The sequence below is a fragment of the Rhipicephalus microplus genome, chromosome X (assembly GCF_043290135.1).
Source record: "Rhipicephalus microplus isolate Deutch F79 chromosome X, USDA_Rmic, whole genome shotgun sequence".
In the NCBI taxonomy this organism is placed as follows: domain Eukaryota; kingdom Metazoa; phylum Arthropoda; class Arachnida; order Ixodida; family Ixodidae; genus Rhipicephalus; species Rhipicephalus microplus.
In genome coordinates this window covers 294908920-294935176 of record NC_134710.1, presented here as the reverse complement: position 1 = coordinate 294935176, position 26257 = coordinate 294908920, and the positions used below count along the sequence as shown (strand labels likewise).

The following is a 26257-nucleotide window of genomic DNA, read 5'->3' as shown; positions in this document are numbered from 1 at the left end:
ATATATATATATATATATATATATATATATATATATATATATATATATATATATATATATGTGTCAGTATGTCACCAAGCAGTAAAGAGTGCTTCACTTGGCTATCGCTACATATTCTTCCCGTTCCAAAGGCGTGTCATAGGAAACGCATATGATCACGTTAGCACCGTTTGAAAGCACCCGTAAGAAGCGGAGAGATTTACGCATATATAAACCAGTGCTGGCGGTAAAGTGTTACCTTTGTTGGTAACTTAGTAAATTACTCGTTACAATTTGACAACTATAACGGGTAACGTGCTTACTTCACCACTCTTCGGTAACGTTTGGTGTCACGCTACTCATTACTTTTTCATTTCTGGGCGCAATTTTCCCCGAGCTCACTCACACAATTTCTTTCGACGCAGCGTCGGACAGCTGTTAGTTTACCAGCCATGGACAAAGAATGCGCGGGCAGAATCGGTTTTGTTTGTGGAAATCGCGAGTAAATATCTATAAAGACAAACGTGACTCCCTGTAGGGAAGGTTGTGCCATTTACCTACAAAGCTTGGAAGAAGGCTGCGGAATCCGCCATAAGAAACTGTACGGACATCTCTTTCGCAAATTAGATTGTAGCAGGTGAATTGCTGGAACCTAGCCTTTCCGCGCCGAGAAGTCAGGCTGTCCTTAGGCAAAGCGCATGAACTCGTGTACGCTATGCCACGTGTTCATTGTGATGATACTTCATTCGGGGAAGGAAAGAACTGAAAAAAAAAAATTGTACGCTCACTGAGCCCAGAGTAGGGTCAAAAACTCTAGGCGGCATTTAGTGGAATCCTGGCCTTTTTATGAGACAGCTGGTAGCTTCAACTGGCTCACAGGTGTGCTGCCGATAGAGAGTCTAAAAAATAAACCTTTTCCCACTACCTTGATTGGCGTCTTTTTGTTTACACTGAAACCCTTTATTGACAGGATCGCTACGATTAACTAAGGTTGCATCTAACTACTTATACGGCAGACACTCAATTAGTCTACTAACTGTGTCATCTCAAACGGGGGATTTCCCGAGAGATTGACATGGATCAGAGAAGGAACGTGTTATATTTCATTGAATATTTTTTTATTTTATGCACATACCATCCAGTAGCCCAAAGAGAACATTAGTTTTCTTTTGAGTCGCATAGTTTAAGATGCAAAAAATGTCGAACATATTTAAAACGGAAGGACCAATTTAATTACCAATCCTTCTTGGATGATCATGAGGACGTAACAAAAATATTACGGTAAGAAAAAAAGACATTTTGTGTGTGAAGTGTAAGCGTAACATAAAGCAAATTACCATTGTTTTAACGTTGTAAACCGAAGGAAAGTACTTTTGAAATATGTCTAGACCTATGATATCTCAGTATGACTGCTGATTATATTAGATGCTACAAAGTTGGTAAAACTTGACAACTTTGTTTTGAAAGCTTTTTGGGTTTTTTTCTGTCTGCAATGGCAGCTACATTTTTGGTTATTGGAGTCACGAGCGATCGATGCTGATCTTGGACACTCTGACATAAACGCTCGCAAATTTTTGGCGGTAGTTATACAGGTTGAAGTGAACAAAAAAGTGTTTTCCCTAACTGGGCCATTAAAGCATTTTTTACTACTACAACATGTGCGCGTCCATCCTGCTAGCACAGTGTGCGCATGCTCGCCGGCATTGATGAATGACGCACCACCATTTTTTAGTGGCTAAAACGTTACAACATCGGTAGCCAAATGAATGTATGATGCCTCATATCGTGCAGATGTTCTCTGAACCCCCGTCCCATTCTAAAAAAACAAATAAACGTGCCAATGAACGCCTTCGCGATTGCCTACTGGTGCGCGGCAGCCTTTTTCGAAGGCCAAGAACCTACCCCTCGTTTCGATTTTGAAGATCTCCACTAGATGTGCTGTTCGAAACGAGAAAATAAGATCAAATACTGTACATTTCGTGTTAATTCAGCCATGTCGTCTTCGCGAATAGCGTGTACGAGTGAATGTCATAGTGTGTGTAATGTCTCGACAAAAAACTGCTTCGCCATAAGTAGCCATCACACGTAATTCTACAGAAATATTAAGGCTACTATAACATTAGAAAGGCCTTGAACATTTGCACAAATATTCTTTCTTAATTTAGAGTTTGGGTATAATTATTGTTGGAGTTGTAGTTTTATGTCAAACATAAATTGTACATTTGAAAGGTTCGCCCCGCCACGGTGGTCTAGTGGCTAAGGTACTCGGCTGCTGACCCGCAGGTCGCGGGTTCATATCCCGGCTGCGGCGGCTGCATTTCCGATGGAGGCGGAAATGTTGTAGGCCCGTGTACTCAGATTTGTGTGCACGTTAAAGAACCCCAGGTGGTCGAAATTTCCGAAGCCCTCCACTACGGCGTCTCTCATAATCATATGGTGGTTTTGGGACGTTAAACCCCACATATCGATCAATCAATACATTTGAAAGGTTCATATTGAGAATTCCTGCACCAAAAACGCATTGATTAAAACTTATTATTGCGGAGTAACGGCAGAAGTAACGTCAGTTACGTTTTTTCGGTAACGGCAACGCGTTTTCTCTTTTTTCGAAGGTAATGTAGGCTGGTAACGCGTTCGTTTTTTGCTGGAAAGGAGTAATGCATTCAGTTACTTTTCTTCAGTAACCGGTACAACATGGATTCGTACTGTATTGATAAGGTTTGGAAAAACACTTCGTTTTCCAGCTTATGAATAAACTGGCACGAAAGCTTGATAAATCACCACATTGCCGAATGGTGGATTATTTGTTGAGTTGGGGTGGAATGAAGTGTAGGCATTTAGGTGCAAGTCAAATTGAGCAAAGAGAAAGGAGAAACAGACAAGCTATCAAAGAGAAAAGCCATGTTGAGAAAGTATAGGGCAGCAACCTGCTGCTCGAAAGCAAAGAACAGGCCAGAATAAAACACGCAATTTCTTATTTATTGGCCTTTTTTATATTAGGACTTGTTCATTCATTTATATATAAAAATTAGGCTTCAGCTGTAGCCTCGGTAGCATGTTGCACCGATTCTTGAGAGGTTCCCACTGGTTGAGGTCGACATCCCATGAACGCAGACCGAAGCTCGGCGTTCTGCTCATGCTAAAAAAAGTAAAATAATTTACAATCAGCACAAAAATAAGAAATCTAAAACAAATTTTATTTATGAGGAGATTGATGAACGCGACTTCAACATCTGTTTACATCAGTGTGGGCGAACTGCCACGCTTTCAACAAATAAAGTTTTAAAGGTATCCTAATTTTATTGCAATTAGAATGTTATACGAGGTATTTCTCCATCGTATACAAATTGCCAAAAAAATGAAAGTTATGCACTCCATAAATACAGTTACGACATCAATTATCTTTGTAGTTTACAACTTTACCGGACAAACTTATATAGTTAAACGTAATCGAAATCAATTGTGTAGATCCGTGCTTTTACAATTCAAAAACGGGCGTCGACAACAAGATAATTGGCATGAAATCGTACTTTCGATTTGGCTGATCCCGCACTCGGCATGCAGAAACATAGACTCAGCATGCAGAAACAAATCGCATGTGAGGTAAAAGCTTGGCATAAGATGAAGGTCCTGTTAAACCTACTTTTATTAGATATTTCTGATTGGCATTGCACAGATATATCAACAAGGCACTTTCGTGAAAAGTTATGACAAATTTTTTTTACATTCTTCTAACAACCACGCAAATTTCACTCTTTATCTCTTTTTATGTAGTCGCCATTTTGCTGAAAATACAGCCTACTATTGTTTAACCTCAGTTCTAACAAACGTTAGGTTTGATTCACTCATGATTACGTAAAAAGAAACATTTAAGTCTTCTTTTAATTTGAAAGTGCAGAAAATCATGTTTCAGAATGTGTGTTAAAATATAAGAAAACTTACCGTGAAAACGTCAGTCCTGTTGTTCTCCTGCAAAGTAAAACAGTAGTGTGTAAACTGTTCCTTAATTTACGCGTAAGAGCAAAAATGACACTTTCGCGCTGTTCGATGAAGTTTCTCTGTAGCATGAAGCGTTGTGGAAAGTCGTGGCATGGGAAGGGTTCCAGAGACGACGTGCCCTCACTCTGTGACATCACTCTCCAGATATTTTTTGAAATAGCCATGAAGGCCACGTGGTGGTTGTTGGAGAACGCTATTCCTGTAGTCACCGCATTGTGGGTTCATTTATCTATCTTTACATACTAACCAGCATACATGCGTACAAAGGCTGATCCTTCGGGTCTAAATCAACCACTCAATTGGAATGTACAAATATTGACGGGGGAACAATTCCAGCATTCTGTAGTTAAAGAGAACAAAAATACATGTGTACAAGTTAGTTGTATATAGGCTGAAATGTTTAAACGTGAGAGCTGTGTGTGCGGGTATGTTACTTCCCGTACTATGGTCCAGTGATTTTGGGGGGTGTTTATTTATGACATCGCGAGTGTTTCACCTGAAATTTTGTTCGTGAGCTAGCACGTGGTCTTTACGGGCCGACGAAGTTAAGACTGCACCCTGTTCGTTATCCTTCACCAGGACGTTGCCGTATCTGGCGTGGAGCGCCCCGTCATAAAAATGAAGGTGTACTGCTACAATGACAATTAGGTATCATGTGCTGTTTGTTCGGTCGTACGCGAGATATGAGCCTATTAACACAAGCAAAACTGACAAATGAAAATGATTTCAAAATAAATTCAGTTCCACGCCATTGTAATGTGAGTAACGAGGGGAACTGGCACGCAAGCGCTACCCCTAGCAAACACACGTTGAGTTCTTTTTTCATATCTGTCTTCTTATTTCTGTGACGATTTTTTATTTCTCTATTTTTTCTATATCTCCTTGTTTCTTTAACTCGTAATAAATTGCCTTCTCTTCGCTTTTCTACCTGCCTAATCCTCGCATTACCTTTCGCCATCGCTTCTTCCCCAACCTTTGATGTGCTATGGTTTACCCTCTCGCCTCCTAACCACCTTAACATGAGCTTTTCTCACCCTGATCTCACTGCTAAATTGTACTATACAAAGCTATTCTAAGGTTTACCCTCCCTTTTCTATATTGCCTCCCTCCTCATTCTCCTTGCTTTTTTCCACCCTTTTGCTACGGTAGGAGCTGCTTGGCACACACCCGCTTTTAGTGGCACATACCCGCTCGAGATTCTGCAAACGCCACATGGAGTTTTGACAAACAGATCCGCTGTTATTCTATTACTCAGCCGTATTTCTTGTGTGAAGACTATTTAAAGTGATAAAGTATGTTAAATTTATGTGTTATACAGTTTTCGAATTATTCGGAGTTTCATGGTCAGTCTTCGAAGCAGTATAAATAAATAGGTATATTTGTGTAAAAAGTTGGTGGAATCTCGGGGCATAACAGCAGTTAAAAAAAACTGTTTACTCATGTTGTCCTCTTCTGTTAATTTGAACTTGGCGAGAGATGTATAAGCAAATATAACAGCCAGAACCTTCAAATATTGTGTTTGCTTGCACTGTGACGAACACATTTTTTTTAAACATTTGAGCTACTTTCTCGTTAACAGTGCCGCTGTATGAAGTCTACAAAGGATTGCTTACGGAAAACATTTCTAGGCTACGAAAGTCAAAACTTACCAGAGTGCCGTCCCTCTCGCAAAATTTTTTAATGCCACACAGGATGCTGTCGCACTGAAGGCCATCCTTTACGCGCTCCAGCTTTTCTCGAATCTGCGTGTAGCATGCCAACGGGCTGTGAACATCTTTTCTTGCTTATGCTAGGGAGTGTTAAGTGAAGGTGATGACCTTAACTTCAGTTTTTGAAAATTCTAGTCGTGCTAGCTTCACAAGTCTGCTGCATTACTGCAGTTTACCGACAATACGCGCTTTTAAATTATGTCTGGCATCCCCAGCACAAAATACGTATATCGAGAAAATCCGAAATCATAATACACAATTATTCTTTTCTTCTACTTATACCTCTTGCAAAAATTGTGAAATTTTACACAACCACGTTACTGAACTGATTAAATCAGTCTGTAGCCTAACTACTTTACTGTGGCTGCTTTTAGTTTCGCGTGCCCAATTTATCCCATTAACAGCCTGACTTTCTTGATATCTTCTGACCAACCAAAATTGTTTTTTTAATGAATACTAGTCTACCAGGTGCGCAATGCCCTGAAAATGTAATGCTTCATTAAGTTCATGTTGGCAGCTCAGCTTATTCCTACATCAAAAGAACTACCATTTAGTTGATCACATACGAGCCCTCATCAACACTAAAAAAGGGTTATTGATAATTTTGCCTCACCGAGCATCAACGCCTACAATCCACTCGGCTATGAATGGATATTTATTATGCAGTGCCGGAGGCAGGAGAAAAGGTTGCAGGTACGACTGAATTCAAGACATCAGAATAGGTCAGTTTGGGCAATTCATTCTATAATATAGGAACATAATCAGCTACAGCATATTCGGTTAGCATTGTCCACATTGATAAAAAGTAGCACAAAAAAGATCTTCGTTCCGAAAATGGACATACAGTTCTGACTCCATTAATAAAGTCAATTATTTAAAACATGAGTCTTCATAAATTGCTCAGTATGCTTAAAATGAAGTTCTCTTGACGCCAGAAAAAACTATAATTAAGACGACTGGATGTAGGAATAACTGCAGCATACGCGCGTTTTGTTTTATGTATATAAAAATCACTTACCTCAGCTGAGACGTTTTGTACGACACAGCCTACCACTTGAGCCAAAGATGCGTCTGGCAGATCTGAAAAAAAAGAAGAATTGAGTTCCACACCACTCAGTGGCGCTAATTTTGACGTAGTTTTCAAGGTTTACGCCGTATACCTTCTCAATTGAATGCCGAGTAAAAGTGTGTGGCCTAATTTCCTTCGCGAAAGCCCTAACCTCTCCCCACCTTCACCTCATGCAGTCCTGTCTTCTAGGACAAAACATCAGTGGACTTTTTAAACACTGATAAACACGAAGAGATATCAGTTCTTCACTGGAAATATGAATATTTTTGCAGGCGTGTATACAACCCCTGCCATAGCTGCCAATATGGGGATGCGGATTGTGTTTGAAGTTCCGAATTAGAGAAAACAAATAAAAAGAAACAATAGAAACGAATACGTAATGCTCAAGAGAGTCCGATAATACTGTTTACACCGACTTTGCCTGTCAAGAAACAACGTTAAAAAATTAGGGGATCTTAAAGCGTCACCTTTAGGAGTTGAACGCAATAGGGATATTCTGTTCCTAGTGCGTGCTTCAAACACTTATTCCATGAAACCTTCTCGTACTTGCTACGCACTCACTACGTGGCCTGAATGGAATAGGTACACTAGCGGGCGTGCCTTTTGTAATGGATGACCGCTTTTAAACCACGAAGCCATTATGATAATCTCTTGTTCCGACGCCCGTTGGCAATGGGCGTTTGTAGCACACATTATCATTGCAATATTTCATGTTGCATTGTGAAGCATGTATACAGGATGCGTTTGATTGTAAAGCATAAAAGTTCTTTTCACTGTATTGACAAGCAGACGCAGTAAACGCTACGTTTCTGTGAAGTCGCTGGCGCCAGCATAAATTTTGGTAAAAGTACAGGATTCTGGCTGAGCATGGGGGCCCGAACTCCTTCGGTCTTCTCAAATATCCATCGAAAGGCGGCTTCTACGTCGTGCCTTGGTGTGTCTCATTAACTATCGTAACAACAGCCCATACTGGACCTCTGAAATTACTACTATCCACCGAAAAGTGGCAACATGGCAAAATTAGACCTTTCCATTTTTGCGAGAGCAAAAGCGTGCAATATTTTCATTACGTCAAAGCTTATTTATGTACTACAGGTGTGCACTGCTCTCGGGTACACATTCAAGCTTTTCATATGATATTTGCTTGTTTCATTTGGAGCTCTTGGGAACCCATGAAAAGAGACAACCTTTTTCTTCCGCTTGAAAAGGATGGCCTCGACGTGGTGCACTTGTTTGTGCGACAGTTAGTGTTGCGACTTTTCACCTAAAGGGTGTGTGCCAATCTTCTCTTTTAGCGGTCCTTCGAAACCGTCTGTGTTACCATTTTCCCTCTATTTATGTCTCAGCAGGAGTGCTAAGGAATTACCGCTGTGGGGATTCCTAAAATAAATTGCTACTGTCAATTTTTTGGAATAATATTGACAGAACGAAGTTACCCGCTCCACTTGTGAATAAATTTTTCCTGAACACATTTATTCAATGCCATATTCTTTTTTGTCTGGTTACGACGTGTTATTTCGTGTTCGTAGAATTTAGATACCTCCGTCAGCGAAAACACTTTTCTTTAAACTGCACACTTCCACTATGTCAGTAAAAATGTGGCTGAATGAAAGATCAATATATGTGCCCTGGTCAGTAAATTTTAGACCCTGCCACCAACCTTAAACGATAATGCATTGTTTCACTCTTTGTCGTGGCGCATTTTATTTTTGAGACATTCTAAAAAAATTCAGAAAAGAACTTTCAATCACAGCGTATGGTATTACATTCCTCCCTTTAAAAAAGAACTTGACTGATAATAAATACTTCATATGACCTGTTAATGTTGATGGGAATTTATTTACTATGGAAAAGTATATTGATTGATACATGTGCCGAGCCACCACGGTCGACGAGATTTGTCTGCCGAAAAGAGGCTGCTCAAGTGCGCAAAGTTCTTGAGACTTTTGACCCCATTCCGGAGTAGCTTCCCCCTCTGGACGTTTGTTTGTGTTTGCCTGACTTCCGACGAAGTATTTTGTGTGCATTTCACATATACTGGTGATGATTTCATGGATTAATAAAGGCGGACGTGTGGCTGTGTGAAGGAACATCCGCTTGCCACGCGAACCACCCGGGTTCGATCCCCATTCGGACTCAAACGACCCTGGTTTGGTCTCTACTCTGATCTAGGGTATTGTTATCATTTCTTTTATTTGCTAGATTCTTAATTTTTCGGTCACACATAAGATGATCATTTTTCGCTCACAACCAACGACGCTGACGCCGACACCGGTATTTCTGCGAAACGACCTCTTTCACGCTATCGCGCTAATAAGCTTATGATTCTCTGGTTGCTGTAACTTGAGCTTATAGTTTATGGCCTCACAGGCGATTGCAGCTCGCCGGGAGTGGTCAAAGGTCGCTGCGATAGACTTCCTAAGGCCTGTTGAAGGAGGCGTGCCTCCCATGACGAATTCACAAATGTGCCGCTTCTCGGAGTTAACTTGCCGTGTTGTATTGACCCAGAAAGGAGATCGAAAGTTTGCCAAATACTTCCTCGGCACCTTGAGACAAATCATTGTCTTCGACTATACATCACGTACATGAATAGCTGTAGTAAGGAAAACCGAGCTAGGTACTACGAACGCATTATTCAGTAGCGCAAATAACATACAAGACACAGGTGGGTGAGAGCTTGTGTCATCTCACTCGCCTGTGTCCCTGTATGTTCTTTGGGCTATTCCACAATACACAAACAGATGTTCATACCACATAGGCCCCGCCGCGGTGATCTATAATGGCTATGGCACTCGATCGGCTGTTGACCCGCAGGTCACGGGACTGAATCCCGGCTGCAGCAGCTGCATTTTCGATGAAGGTGGAAAATGCCCGTGTGCTCAGATTTGGGTACACGTTAAAGAACCCCAGGTGGTCAAAATTTCCGGAGCCCTCCACTACGACGTCTGTCATAATCATGTGGTGGTTTTGGGACGTTAAACCCCACATGTCAATAAATCGTACCACATAGGGCGTACCACTAGTCCCCACTGTGATAGCTGTGGCAGCATAAAAAGAGTGGAGCCCATAATACTTGAATGCTATGTTTACCGCGACGAGAGGCAATTGCTTTTGTTTTAAAAGGGTGTGATTTCGCTAAAATTGTTGCTTGGGCGAGTTGGTTCCTGAATAATCAGACTGATTTATCTGCAGAAAAAGACGGAACGTCTAGAAAAGACACACAAACACAGCGCTGTGTGTGTGTGTCTTTGTGTGTGTGTCTTTTCTAAACGTTCCGTCTATTTCGCTCTGATGAATAAGTCTAAAAAAGTTACAATTTCTCACGATCAGTTAGTGTTGCGCTGAATACCAGGTTCAATACTTGTTCCTTTAGAACAGTGACAGGCTCAAGCATAACTACTTAAATAAATGGCGGTCAAATCACAAAATTTTAATGATTTACTGTTTTATAAGGAATAGCCTTAACTTGACTGATAAAGTTACAACCGCTGTTTTTCTCTGTTCTGTACAAGATGATGCAAAGATGTTCTTTCAACAAAGTCTTGATAATTTAATGCCTAGAAGATTTATATGTCTACATAAATTTTGGAAATAAATTGAGTTCCATGAGCTAAAAACTGCATTTTTAACTGTGCGGTGATGGAAGAACACCATTCACAAGTGACTTGAGGAACAATAGTGCAGCTGGCTCAGCTTTTTTCTACTCTATGCGAAAGTTTAAAACTATCCAGTCTGAATGTGAGCGTTTTTGTTGGGGAATTTGTGATATATCTAATATATACACATAGCATTGTGCTACATGCCTTGAAAACGCCAACACATTTCAGTGTATAACCGCTACGCAACTGATGTGTGTGTGCACCGTTCGCAGCTTAGTATTAAATTCCTCATGTAAATGATGGTGCGAAAACGTTGTTCATGTCACACTTTGCGATGTGAACCAAAGCGACTCATGTTTAGTTCGTTTGCTGTTTTATTTATATTCGAGAAGCTTTAATGAAGATTTCGCCAGAGACAACAAGGCATGGACGAAGAAAGATGCACGCAGTAACCACTCGCTGGTTCTGTTTGCATCCTCGTCCGTGTCTCCTCTCTGGTGAATTAGATATAAATCAAGGCCAACTAGCCCATCTTTGCACATAACCTCAACAAAGATGTCTGGAGACATTCTGGGCACACATCTCATGTTTCACAAGTTTTTTTGAGACTACGTTCTTTTTTTTTTAGTATAGATACACCCATAAAGAATGAAAGAAAGGCAGTGAGGTCTTACTGCATACGGATCCATGGTGTGCGTGATGGTGCCCGTGATGGTGTCCGTGATGATGCCCATGCTCTTCAGTGTGGTTGTCATGGTGGTGGTCGTGGTCGTGATGCTGCTCTCCCTCGGTGCCTTCGGGGGGATCAGCGTAGGCGATGACGAAAAGAACAGCGAGGATCAGAGCTGCTTTCATGTTGACTCAGATTCAAGGTGGTTTCGGAAACAAGACTGGCTAGTGCTCAGTTGAGCAGGCTTAAATAGGGGACACGCTCACCAATTTTGACACGTCTCTCTCTTTTATCTCTGCTCTACTTTCGAGAAAGAAGTGCGACATCTGATAGATGTCGCAAAAGACTCCAGCATTCTCCACTAGGCTGGTGTACTAACCACCATTTCGCGGTAATCAGCATTGTGGCGTCAGAACTATGACGCAACACTTGCGTCATGGGCATCTCGCGAGCGCGAGACTATGTTCTTACAATTAAATACAGCTAAGTCTTAGCCCTCTTTCCTCTCACTCTCCGTAGGCTACGAGTGCCATCTTTTCTACTCCCCCGCTATCAAATTCTGCGTCTTTCTTGACTTTCATTCTTTATCTTTCGTTGTCCCCGTTTTACGTTTCACGTGGCTTTTCCAGATGTCACTAAGATATTTAGACAGCCTTGATAAGTTATCTGCATGCACTACTGATCTGGCAAGTCCATGTTCTGTCGTCTTTCAAACGGGTCTTTTCTCGTCTGTGATAACTCGTCAAATTTTGAAGTTCGAAGTTTCTGGGTATTGTCTTTTTTTTCACAACGCGAGGTGCGAATCATAAAGAACATAAGCCTGCCTTAGGCTATCGATCTCTCCTGCGCATAACTTAACATTACATACCACGTACTTTGATGCACCTACAACAAGCAAGTACTTTCTACTTTGCATACAACAAGTACTGACTGGTACAATATTTATTTTTTTATGTTCAGTCCCTCAAGTTTATTGATTGATATGTGGTATTTAACGTCCCAAAGTCACCAGATGATTATGAGAGACGCCGTAGTGGAGGGCTCCGGAAATTTCGACCACTTGGGGTTCTTTAACTTGCACCCAATTCTGAACACATGGGCCTAGTCCCTCTTGTTACCTAACGGATTAAAGGTCTGCACAATTACATGATAAAGCGTCGTATCGGCCATACCTTAGAGAACTTAAATAGCCAGAAACCGTTTTTTAATTGGGGCAGTAACGAAAAAGCTCGTGCTATCTTTTCTTTATTTTGTACAGGCAGGGACGCGTGATGTGGTATGAAACCCATGCACCTCTGTGTAAAATACACCGGCAAAACATTGAACGTTTAGTTTTCATTGCACTTAATTCCTTCGAAGAGATTAGCCCTTTCACATTCCAGAAGGAATATCTCTCTGAAGATGAAGTTTCTCTTACGGATCCAGCAATAGAAACTGTTAGTCCTCTTAGGAGCCTTGAAAAAATATCCATGCCAAAGGACACCAGTACAGTCCTTGAGACATCTAATAAGGCCTTCAGCGCAAATAACTCTAACTGAAAATGTTCGAATCTCATTCAATATACCCCGAGTTTAACATATGTGTCACCAAATAAAAAAATGTTGGCTGGGTATGTGGTGAACTGCATCATGAATGTGTCTCGTATATGAACTATTGTATGAACTATTGTATGAACTATATGAACTATTGTCATGAATGTGTCTCGTATATTCCTCATGAGCGCCTACTACTAAAGCTTGCCGCGTTGAATTTAAATGATGACGTATTAGCATGGATTAAAGAATTCTTAACTAATCGTTCGCAGTCAGTTTCCGTCAACAATCAAATGTCTAACACTGGATAAATGTCTAACGCTGGGTAACACTTGCATTAACACGTGCAAAAGACCACGATGACTGCGCAGAACGTGCGGCACATTCACAGCGAAAGCTGGATGAATGGCCTTTTAGAGGCTTTCAGACCTTTCATGCACTCAGATTTGGGTGCACGTTAAAGAACCCCAGGTGGCCAAAATTTTTGGAGCCCTCCACTACGGCGTCTCTCATAATCAAATGGTGGTTTTGGGACGTTAAACCCCACAAATCAATCAAAGGCCTTTCATACACACTTGCAAGGTGCCCACCACGCATTAACCATCATAATTTTTGTCAGGTATGCGTTTATTTTTAATTTGTTTTTTGTGCCTTATACAATTGTCACATACCCACTCTGGGCGATTGGCCAAGGTGTCGTACTGTGCCATTCTTCGTCATTCTTTGGAGAAGCGTAACCTCTATACATTTAGAAGGAATTTTGCACAATTTTTCTGATGCTGTGACTGAGGACGATAAAAAATTATGCCTGAAGCTTTTGTAATGGGTTGGAGCATTCGACGGCCCACTCGTAACGCAATTCGCATTGTGTGACGCGCAGTTGTTTCTTTGCTGTTTTAAAATGCTTTATTACTCATATTAACGCGATTAATTTCCAAAAATAAAGCCTGCCTAATGCCAGTTTGCAAGGAAGTTTCAAACAAAAGCGTGGCTCTGTGGTAGAATATTGAGCTGGCACGCAGGGGATCCGGGTTTGATCCTCATTGTATTCTTGATGTCTTTACTTACTTTTAGATGCGAAGCAGCGGTTTGATTGACCTGTGTAACGCGGTCCCTCCGTTCGAAGGCGCCGTGCGCCGCAGGTGTGGGCGTGGTGCCAATAGGTCGCACCACTGCTGCGTGTAGACGTCTTGCTCTCCTCGCAGTGTGCGCCGACGTCACTTTCTTCCTAGTCTGCCACGCGCTCGCCTCAGCACGTGCAGCTACCACCTCGACCGTTCCCCCGCAACACCTGCCACCCCTCGCTACACCACCAACTCGGCGGTTCACGGGCAATAAATCTGACGCGCGCCGAACGTACGCGTTGAAACATGTCTGTACGTGTCACCTATCGATTCAAACGAATCTTCCAGTGCTCACAGAACCCGCGTTAGCGCCATTCAACCTATGACGCCACTCGTGTGTGACGCTGCTGCTTCGCATCCTATCAGGGTTGTCTTCGTGAAGATGGTCTAATTTTTCAAGGACGAAGCTCCTCTAAGTCTAACCTTGTCGTGCATGCGTCAGGCGTAAGCGGCAGTATCAGAAAGACAGACAGAATAACAGATAGATTGACGGACAGACAGATGAACTAATGGGCGGACGGATGAACGGAAGCATGAACGAAATTACGGACAAACGCGCAGATGCCCGGACGGGCGGAAGCATGGATGAAATCAGGACTGGGGCATAGATGAACGGACGGTTGCATGGACGAATGCACGAACGGATGCACGGACAGACAGACGAACAGACATACATACAGACGGGCAGACAGGCCGGCGGATGGACGGACACTTCGCCCAAATGATCATCATTGACTCCATGGATATGCTGTGATTTTTTTCTTGTTTTGCGTGGTAGTGGTTACAGACACCAGTAGCGTCTGAAAACTACGGCGCACGCGACCCTTGTTATGATCTCAACAGTTTTCACTGTAAAATACCGACAAAGCGAGGGGGAAAAATGATCGTCATAGCTCCATTCATAGTGCGTCAAACGTGTTGGCCTAAGGTTGCAGCTTTGGTCCCCAAGATTGGGAACTTTGTTTTTTCGTATAGTATATTGTTTCCATGCATCTCTCGCACACTTAGTACTCTAAACCAAAAGACCACAAACAATGTACCCTACGCCATCCCAGGCTTTGTTGTATTTCTGCTTTATGAGGTTGTGTATATTAAATGAGGAACCGTTCATCAATATTTCATTTCTGTATTAACAAAGGAAATGAGCTATTTCCGATAGCCCGTATAAAGAGGTTCTCTCAGGATATATCTTATATTTCTCTCGAAAGAATGAATACAGAATCTTGTACGAAAAATAGGAAGGTATAAATCTTATTAGCTACTTTCTATTTAATTGAAAAAAAAAAGGTGAAGCTATTTGTTTTCGGCAACCACTACACCAATTTCTATGAAATTTCATAGAATAAAGATATTTCTGCTTGGTTGGCTGCAGTAAGAAAATTTTAACTTAAAAAGCAAAAAAATTGTGGAAACAGCGATACTTTGAGAGCCTCTAGTTTTATAAGGTTCAATCACGAAGACGATTAAAATGAACGTAAGTCAAGCCAGCCCGTGCGATGATGGCTCCGTGTATTATCTGCAAAGCATGCACATGAAACCTGTGTTGTATCTGTTGCCGAAAAAAAAATGCAACTAAACACGCTACTCGTTACTCCAACAACAACAAAAAAAAACACGTTACCGCCAAACATTACCTACAAAACAAAATTGGCCTGAATCTGCACGTTACGCTGCAAAGGTCATCGAAACACGATAGCCATGCGTTTGGAGAGAGTGAACAAAACGTTTATTTGATGTTCTGCGCAGGAAAATTGGTGAATGGTATTCTGGAGGCGCTGCGTTAGAGTGCCTCGAGCGTGTAGCGAAAGCAAACGAGCGCATCGAGGCACGTTAGACACGAGCGCATTTGGCAGTTATCTTCGAAAACGAAGGCATGCGTGCCCGCGGAGAAAGATGCGCGCCTGTCTCGGAGGTGATAAGGTGTAGAACGCAAAGCGACGGGCAGGTGCCACCACCGTGTCGTCGAAACACTTACCTTTTTGAGCATCGCGTTGCACTGTCAGCGCAGCGTGACAAACGCTACAGTCCTTAGAATTACTTGTGTGTGCCTCTTCAAGTATAAAGGCAGACATACAAGACATAGACGTGTTGTTATGGCGCCTCAAATATGTGCAATATTTGCTGTTTAATTGACAATCGCACAACTATGAACGCTAAATCTTGAGCAATATTGGTGGGCGCTGTTGATGGGGTTGGCCGTTTGGTGCCGTTTGAGGTATCGTTAAGGGTGGACAAACAGACAAATGTACAGAAAGACAGGCCAATTTTTTTTTCTGTCGAAGGTCCCCAGGAAAGACAATCGTCTTTAAAAGGTAACTCGTAACCACTAACGTTTGTCGCAAACGAGCGCTCAAGAAAGCGCGCGCCTTCGATTTCTAGTGGCTACGTCAAAACCAGGCGCTAAGCAGACGCGACGGAAGCCGGCGTAACGAGAAAAAAAAGCATCAAAAGACGGCGCGCGCGTGCCTCTTCCCTTCGCAAACACCGCTTCCACACCGACAAAGCTCCTCGCATCTTGCTGTGCCTTGCTTGTGTAATGTTTGTATGTCCCACTCCTGTAATAAGATTCATGGAGCGTTCACAGTATTCGTATATAAACAGAAATCTATTGCCAAGTGATTTAAAAAAATATTGAGAAAGAAGGTGTGAGCCAATTCTTAGTTGCGTCACGGGTCACGCAGTTTTCGAGAAAGGTTTCGCCCCTTCCCCAGTTTCGGCTATGCAGTGCGCCGACAAAATTCCGAGAATCCTGGGCGAACGTGTATGACCAAGCAGCGGATGATGGTGATCAGGAGATGAGTGTTTTCCGCCAGCAGGCGAAGACTTGTTCTACAGTGACCAAGCAGGAGATAAAGCGTGTTTTCCGCCAGCGGGTGAAGCCTTCTTCTCAGCGACGAAGGAAGAAGTTAAGTGTGTTTTCCGCCAGTGGGTGAAGACGTGACCGGAAGTAGCCGCACGTGATTGGCTGATGTGTTTTCGGCAGAGAAAGTTTTCATTTAAAGGCCAGCTCCGCCAATTTTTGAAGTCAATGGATCTCAAACGAATTTGCTGGGCATGTTCCTTTGCGCATTTTTGTCATTTAAGCCACACCATCGGCTTGAGTGATGCACTGATCATTTGCAAATGAATTTTAAAGATTGTCTCGAAAAGCTCACTTTGCTTGCCAGAATATTTGGCAACACTGTCTGTGTGACGTCATGTTTGGAATATCAACGGAAGTGACGCAGTCGATGTCATCGCTACTATTGTCGCTACAGCGTTTATTGTGCTTTCCACAAGCTGACGGCGGCGGTGTTTGGCACGGGCATAGCACGGGAATTCTTTCTTCCTTCTTCTGTGGTGTTTGACCAGTGCTTTGCCGGACTGGCTTTCACAGTTTTCATACTTCGCGACGGTGGAACCAGGATACGGCCTCCGGCTCTTACCAAATAGTACGTCAGACGCAGACAGGGCGCTCGGTTAGGTTTCGGTTTCGGTATTGCGCATTTTCGCTTATTAAAAATATTTTTAAATTTTTTGAGCACTTCAGCTACTGTGCTCGTGACAAGAGTGTCTCAGGAAAATAGAAACACCATAACCTTAACCTGGTCAAACATCGTTGGAGTTGCCTTTAAGTGCAGTCAATTGACGATGAGAGAGTTTCCTGGAAGAGAAACCTCGGACGCAGAGGGGACGACAACCGGCAGTGGACTTAGTGGGAGTGTTTCCTTGAAGATTAGCATTCAAGCTTTCTTCCAAGAACTTTGTATTGAATACGTTTGATGAAAATTTTAGTCTATAGGTGTGTTGGCTAGTTAATGCATGAGATTGCATTGTAGTGCGTGCTGTTGTTTGTGTTCGTTGTTTTGAGTTTATTGGAGTACCATGAGAGTTGTATTTTAACATTGCGAAGGGTGAATATTTGTGTGTTGTTCGTCCTGCCGTATCTGAGAATATATTTTTGTTTTGTTATCAACCTTAGGCTCTGCGCCAATCTTTGGGCCACCGTGAGCGTTCGCTAGCGCCGCAGAAGGACAAACAATGAATTTTCTGCGCTTTCGTAGTGCGGTTCGGAAGGCTAAAACGTCCTCCCTTGGAATAAGCCCAGCGATTGCCTCCCTAACTACGGAAACTGTGACACCGTTACCAAAAAAAGTAATGGATCATACCTCTGCTATTAATCCCCGATTATAGATTTTAATCAATGTACCTTTGTTACGGGAACTTGCAATAAAAAATTTTTACATCTCAAATTTATGTTTCACATACAACTCTAACACGAAAAAGCATTACATTTATATGCTCATTTAAGCAGTATTTTTGTACAATTATACCACACCTCAGCAATGTTACAGTCTCTTAAAGTTGCTTGCTACATGTGATTCCCAGTGACTCGGTGACACATGGTGAAGCCATGTTTCTGAAAATGACATTATACACAATATCAGATTCAATCATCCACGCACAACAAACAAAGCATGAGTCAACTCTCAGGAAAATCACAGTAGTTGGATTTTCTGGTTCCTAACAGCCTGTAGAGATCGTCGATATAAAAGCGAGTGGTGCTTGGCCTCTGAAAAAAGAAAGCGTGCCAGCAGGCAACCATGGAAGCCTGCGTTCGCACTTTTTTTTTGGGGGGGGGGGGGTAAGTTACACGTTTATGACAGCAGATGTCCCTTGGTCTACTTCTATCGTCTCGTTTTGACCACCCAAACTGATGACGCGTCCCGCATCAACGCCCGCGAGCATGTGCGGACGACATACACAGAAAAAGCCTCTTCTGATGGTGCGCTAAGTAAATGCTTTATGGCTTAGCCAGGAAAAACAATTTCAGAATAAAAATTGCTCGTTCACTTTACCCTGTATAATTTCCACAAAAAGTTGATTGTGTTTATGTGAGCGTGTTCAAGAACAGCCTTGCTGGCGTACCACCGTACGCTTTATGGAAAGTAGCTGATCTAGCTCTCCGTCACTCGTGGTTTCGGTCGGGGTGAATGTTACGGGATAGTGGTTGAACACAGAATGCTTCGCGAATTTTCTTAGGCAGGGAGTTTAAAGAATCATGATTAGCTGAGATGCGAATTGGAAGTTTCGAAACCATGTATCCCGGTATTGGTGCTGGCTAGTCGGAGATGTTGTGCCTACAGGTGTGCCTCGGTTAGTTCTTGTGTAGTTATACACACCTACTCGACGAGGTGTTCGTTACCGGTGCTTTTTCGAAGGCGGAATGCTGCCTTGGTGGCTTGCCAGATTATAGACTTGATTGCTTGGGTTTCGGCCACACTGAGGTTGAGGTAAGGTGTGGAGTACACTACTCTGCTCAGGGTATACGCATGCAGCACTCGCAGACTGCTTCTCGCAGGCCATGGTCTTTACCCGTCACTCGGCGTATTTTCCGCGTGGTGGCTGCCAGCGTGCTCTTTAAGAGTTTAATGGTTCTGGTATGCCTTCCGTCTTGTTAAGATAGAGCCCCGAAATGCGTATGGTATGGACCCGACGATCTCCCTACCCTCTACGCAGATTTTGATGGAACTGTGGTTTCCGTTACCTTTTGGCGCTTTGACGAAGAGCTCTGATTTTTCACGTGAACAGCTGAAGCCGACCTTGGTGACCTCGACCTATATTACAGTTGCAGCTGTTTGTAGTGTTTCTTCGATTTGTGCGTCTGATCCATACGTAGTCCACAAAGTAATATCATCTGCGGACAAAGTATGGTCAAGATAACGCACATTCTGCCGCTTTCAGGCAAGTGGAATAAGTACTGCGCTAAAAAGGAAAGGCGACCGCACAGATCCTTGAGGGGTGCCTATGTTAGCTAAAGTGTAGCGGTGTGTACGAATATTGTCTACACACATGGTGGCCGTCCGGTTCCGTAGAAAAGCCCTTATATATAGTTATAAGTTCGTTGGCACACCCTAAGGTTCATCAGGGCGTTTAGGGTGGCTTCGTGTTTGACGTTATGAAATGCTTTTTTGAGGTCTATTGCCGCGACACCTTCGGTATGCGTAAGTATGAGGGAGTTTCAAATAGCTCTTTTGAACTGAAGCATAGCATCTTGAATAGATAGACTTGATATAAAACCAGTTATTGTGCCAGGGTATTCAACATAATCGTCCATGTGGCCGAGAAGTCTAGCAAGAATGACTTGCTAAAAGAGTTTCTCCAGGCTAAAAGTAAGTTAAATCAGAGGCATATTTTCTGAGGCAATTGGTTTCTTAGGCTTAGCTAAGTACAACCCTTTCGTGTGTCTATTCATCTGGCAGTGTGACACTCTATCAATGCGTATTGAAAATGTCAGTGATCTCTCGCACGAAGTTGTCATATATGTTTCTAAGAGTGGCGTTTGTTATGCGATCTTCGCTTCGAGTAGTGCTGAGGAGCCTATGAAGGGCTGCCGAACTTCTATCATTATATCCCTGTCAAGCTCACTGTTTGGTGGGCTGGTGAAGTCCGGAAAAAGAGTGGGAGTGCCCGGCGAGGTATGGAGGCTTTAAGATTCCGTAGTAGTGCTTCTATGTCTTTATAATTGTTTGTTAAGGGAGCAAGGAGATTCTTAATATGCTGTATACTTTTGTTGGGATCAATCAGATGTTTTGAAAAATTTCATGCGCAACCGGTAGCAAGATTGCCTCTAAGATCCTCGGATATCTGGTGTCAATTCTGTCTACAAAGTTGTTGACTGTATTCGTGAATCTGCCTTGTAAACTCGGGTACCTTAATTTAGAGCTTCTATTGCGTTTTTGTTGAGTATACCGTTTTAAGAGACTTTCATGTGCTTCTGGTAAATGGGGCCGGTAATTTTGAATCCCTCACTGAAACATGGTTGAAGCTCACGGTATACAGTTATTTTGATTTCCCAATCAGGCAACATAATGTGGGAATGATGGACACAAGTCTAGATATCACTATAGGAAGGCGCATCGAAAATCTACAATAGAATAGAATGACACAGAATTTAAGCAGTATTCACTATACTATTAAAGTTAAGCTCAGTGGTCCACAAGTGTCTCGAGTGCGAATGAAACATAAATAATTAACTGGAATAACTCCAGGAAACAGAGGGAAGGAAATCAGCGAGCAGGCGCGACGGATGTGCGCGCATGGACAGCAGAGGTTCTCACGTTGACTCAGTAGGAGTCAGCGGACCAGCTATCGAAATGCTTATAGAGGTTACTTTTAAGTGCACAGTATTTTAGTGGCCCGCGCGGCCATATGCTATTATGTGTCCTCTAGTTTCATTTCATATAGTCGCTTGGCGTTACACGGGCAAAACGATGTGTACCACAGTCACGCATAGCATAGTACCGCAAAGAGTAGAGAAAGGTAAGTGAAAGGGGTTGAGTGATTTGAGAGTGAAATGAGGAAAAGAGGAGAGACAAGAGGACGAAAAATGGTGCCACTGCTACACTAATTGAGGTTTCCTTTCGCTTCATAAACGCCAAGTAGGCTGTACGTTTCAGATATCGGCACTCGCTTTTCCGCGAACGCTGGTGTTAAATATGATCAAGTGAATCGCTGCTCTTCACTTCTTGTAGCCTTCTCGTAGAACGCAGCAGCCCATTTTTTTTAGTGTAAAGTAGCCCTCTTTCGGTTGAGTTTTGTTTGACTCATCCTCGTATACCGAAGGATTCGAGAAATTCCTAAACAGCACCAAATGAAATATCAAGAAGCTCAATAATAATGTACGATACACCGCTCTTTGTAAATATTTAGATTGTGACTGCAAAGGTACCCAGGATTTCATTTTGGAAGTAGGCGAGTAGTTGAACACCTAACTGGCTCTTAGCTGGTTGAACACCTCCCTCTAGCTGAAGCTGTGGATTAGTGGCATAACAAAAGGTTGGTAAACAATGGCACAATTATGTCCAAGCTGTTCATTAATTGGTGAGGTCTGTAAACGACGAACAATCTAATGATTTCAGTTTACATAACAATAACATCTTTATGTTTATGATGCACCGTTAATAGTGTGCAAAGTTCATGCTCTTTTGATGACTTTTGTTCAATACATGCAAAACATTCTACACTCTAAAAAACAAGTTATGCTTCTTCTAGAGCTCTATATTACGCAAACTTTTATTAAAATTCAATTCACGGCAAATAAGCCTTCCATATTATAGTACCACAGGAATGCGACCACATTTACAAAAAATTGTAATTTCGATACACTTTTTGCAGCGGGACGCCCAATCACTGGATCCTCAAGGTCTGCCTGCTGTAACAAAGAGTTTCTGTGCAGTTCAGAAGCCACTTTCGAAAACTAAAAGCAGGAAACCAGCCGAGCCGAACTGAAAGGATGCTACGTAGGGAACATTAGAGGAAAATCTGACGTCAGCATGACCTGCGAATTGTGTTCCAAGACACGCACAAAAGCTGATACGCATAGCCACGCTCATAGTGACACCCTGGCCGCTTCTCATTATATGAGACTCGCACGAGAGTACCACGTGTCCGACTGACACAATACTGGTGCAATAACCCAGCTTCAGACACAAAGATTTTGAAAAGGGCACCTTTGTCAAGTCCCACGCCAACCCATAACCTATTTTATTGCCACGAGTACTTGCCAAACTGGTCCAACGAATTTCTACAACCGATGGCACCAGTCTATATTTTTTTATGATACACTGTTACCTTTGACAATGCAGTACTCTCTTCTATTAGTTCCTGGAATTCGCAAGCTACGGAAATTCTCTCCGGTTACTGGTATTGCATCCGGTGCAACCAGATACACGTGTCGCAAAGACTTCAGCTGTCGCCACACCATAGCACAGGCGAAACATTCCCATTGCGAATAATCTATCCTCCGCAGGTTAGTTTGATACACAGTGAGAATAATTATTTAACATGTACCAACATTTTTAGAAAAAAATCAACTTTGCGTTTTAAATTTATCTGAATACCAAATCTGAGCAAGTCTGATCTTAGGGCTTATACTCACCAGGTGTCATCCCAAAAATAAATTTCTTGATGTAGTGCTACACTCATGCCTCAAGGTTACCGAGAGCCGTTTTTAATAATATTGTTTACCGTTAGCGTGATATCAGAGATTAAGGGATGAGCGTTACCGTGCCGCAAACATTCGTTGCGAAAAGCGTCTTATAGTTAAGCGGGGTGACGCTTACGTGGTTTCTGTGCACCAGCTGGGACATTGGCATGACTTAGTGGAGGATGAATAATTCAAACAACAGTGAAAAGGAAAACAAAAACGAGAATGTTTGCCTGTGTCGGCGCGCGAAGCAATATTACAAGTTTTTTTAAGTAATAATAAAAATAAATAAGCATGAACCACGCACCAAACACAAAACCATTTATGTTGACGATTTGTTTACATCAATCACCTAATAGACCTAAAACGTTCTAATGGTGAAGCTATCTCAAAAACATTACCAAATTATTCGTAATACTCGGTAATCGAAGCTAACTGAAGGCAAGCGAATCCATTTTGAAGAGTCGTTTGCTACGAACAAAGTGAATTTTCCTACAACTATGCCAAAATCACTTCACAGCGGGTGTCCGAAACCACCGCCATGTTTTAAGTACACTACGTAACCCACGCTAACACGGTAACGTTAAAGCAGAAATGTAGCACGCGTACGGTAAGCGGTATGGGTAACGTGCGTATCTACACGTGCGCATTCCGATTCCGCTATAAGAGTAAGTCCGCTATACAGCTAATCCAGGTATACTATAACTGTATAATATATCCTCTTTCATCTGTCATCTCCGCCAGCAACTTCTGAGTGACAATGTGTTCTTTTCCACAAAGACAACCGATTCAGGGGTTTAATGTGGAGCCTCAATGCCATTCACAAATTGTACGAATGCGTTAATTCACTAAACAGTCACTAAACGAAAATCAAGCTAGTTAATTTTAAATGGGTGTACGTTACATAGTAGCCACAGATAATTGTTACTTTTTTTCCCGACTGGGGCGACTGCATTTTCGATGGACGTTAAAATGCTGTAGGTCCATGTGCTCAGATTTCGGTGCACGTTAAAGAGCCCCAGGTGGTCCAAATTCCCGAGCCCTCCACTATGGTGTCACTTATAACCATGTGGTGGTTTTCTCACGTGAAACCCTACATATCGATAGTAAGTGTTACTTTGGTGCTATTATAGTCGGTAACATTTTAGTGTTCATTTGAACGCTCTACAGAGAGGTTTGTTAAAGCGCTTCTAGGCTATTTATTGCAAACGGTAATGTTCTGGCTAAGCTATGGCGTGCAACGGCTCCAGTGTGCGACACGTGTATGCATGCGGTTACACCGGTTGCCAGCACGATTAACTGGGGGAGCCACATAGTAGCGACAACGCTGCGGCTCATATTCCATGCGGGATTCTCGTAGCTTGCCAATTCTAGGAACCAGTGCAAGATGGTATACTGCATTGTCAACGGTCACAGTGTATCATAAAAGATAGTAACTGATGCCAACAGGTCTCGAAATCTGTTGGACGAGTTTTGAAAGTACACATACTCGCGGCAATCAATCGTACGACATGGAGGCATGGGACCACGCGAAGCGGCTTTTCTTCAAGATCTTTGTGTCTGAAGCTGGGTTATTGCATCAGTACTGAGACAGTCGGGCGCGTGGTCCTTTCGTGGAGTTCTCATATGACGAGAGACACTGCCAAGAAGGCAAGTGAATATGAGCGTGGCTATACGTATCAGTTTTTATCTGTGTCTCGGAACACTTCAGTTCGCACGTCATTTTGACGTTGGCTTCTCATCTAACCCTCCATGCGAAGCGACCTTCCACTTCGGGTCTGCTGGTTTCCTGCTTCAAGCTTTTTAAAGTGACTTCTGAACTGTGCTGAAGCTTTCCGTTTGGGAAGGCCTGCCTCTAGGATTCAGTGACTGGGACGTCCTGCTGCTAAAGCTGAATTCGTAGTCACTATATCGTCGCGTTCTTGTGGTACCATGTTGAAGAATGCCCGTCTGCTGTAAACCGATGCATAATAAATAATTCTAGAAAGTCAACGTTAACTCTAGGGCCAACAACATGGTAATTTCAAAACCCTTTCATTGAGTTTTGGAGACAAACCTCGTGGTTTTTAACTTCGGCAACTTTTTTTCATCTAAAGGAAGGGAAAAAGGCGAAAAAGTTTTAACACAAAATACAAGTAACGCAGTCTCTATACAGCAGCAAAATACAATAAGTTGACGTATCAATTTATTAGTTCAACAAAGTTAGTAGAATCATTATATAGAACACAATTCATTCTGCTTTTGAAAATTCCTTTAACTGCGTACCTGAATGGCAGGTTCTGGCCTGTGTACCTTTACCCTTCTCCCGAGAGAGCACATTGGCGTTGTGCCCCTCTAGGTGGCAGTCGCCACCTTGATCTTTCCCTATTTTCTTTTAATTATTGTGTATCTCTGTATGCAATTCAAATAATAATAATAATAATAATAATAATAATAATAATAATAATAATAATAATAATAATAAATCGAGCTTGATTGCTATCTTCCATTCATTTATGAATATAATAGATGGTTAACGTAATATGAAACTCCAAAGAATAAATATTAATTTGTGAGTAAGCTTTTCTACGTATTTGGCTGTTGGTTATGACTGGAAGCTTTGGCATACCCACTCCGTGTGTATGTAGTAACACAAGTCAAACCACTGTCACCTAATCATTGTGGAAAAAAGGCCTTAGATGATAATGTTGGCGAGTGAAATGACCAAGGTTCAGCATGTGCTCTTTCTTATCCAGCTACTGTTACATGAAATGCAGAATTAAAATAACTCAATCCGTAATAGCTTAACTGAGCTGATACAAGAACTATAGCGAACGTAGAACTGTAGCGAACTGTAGCGAAAGCCAGCGCATGCGCAGTGATGTATTAGTGCGCACGCGTTGCCTTTTATTTTTGTCATGTTGTCCTTCTCATAGGTCGACGAACTCACTCATGAGTCGACTCACTTAGACTCACTCAAACTCAGATCAAGCCGTGAGTCTGAGTCTGAATGAATTTAGGTGAATAATATTATGGTGTATATATATTCGAGTGAGTCCAGCTGAAAAAAAATATTCGGGAGTGTGAGTCCGATTCAGTTCAGCCGAGAAATGTTTTGGTGAGTCTGAGTCCGAGTGAGTCCAAAGCACAAGATATATTTCTTGAATGAGTCTGAGGGAGTTCCACTCTTTATTACCGACACAAGATTCTATCTATAGTTATCTTCAGCATTACTATCAGCCTTATCCTAATTAACGTTTATACTCACGTCTATTCACACGTACTCCAAAGCAGTGTCGTTTATACACCATTTAAATATTTATTGATCAGAGGCGTGAATTACATAACGGGTGCCTTGTTGCACACCCGTCCAGTAATGCTAGCGCCAGGCTAACGTACTCATGAGTCGAATCACTCGGACTCATTCAGACTCAGATCGAGCAGTGAGTCTGAGCCTGTGTGAGTATGAGTGAGGAATGTTTTGGTGAGTTTGAGACCGAGTGAGTTCGGTTGAAGAACATTTTTGTGAGTGCAAGTGCGAGTGAGTATGGATTAGGAAGATTTTATAGAGTCTGAGTTCGAGTGAGTCCACAGCACGAAATCCATTTTATAAGTCAGTCTAAGTGAGC

General features: G+C 42.3%; 1 protein-coding gene across 1 annotated transcript; it reads right to left on the bottom strand.

The window, feature by feature from the left end:
* Window positions 1–2937: 2937 nt before the first annotated feature.
* On the bottom strand, window positions 2938–11259 carry LOC142776178 (uncharacterized). The gene is made up of 5 exons (XM_075879385.1): window positions 11030–11259; window positions 6706–6767; window positions 5628–5720; window positions 3922–3948; window positions 2938–3118 (listed from the first exon to the last, which is right to left on the bottom strand). The coding sequence occupies exons 1-5, from the start codon at window positions 11208–11210 to the stop codon at window positions 3008–3010; spliced, it is 474 nt and encodes a 157-aa protein (XP_075735500.1). The 5' UTR covers window positions 11211–11259; the 3' UTR covers window positions 2938–3007.
* Between the last annotated feature and the right edge of the window lie 14998 nt (window positions 11260–26257).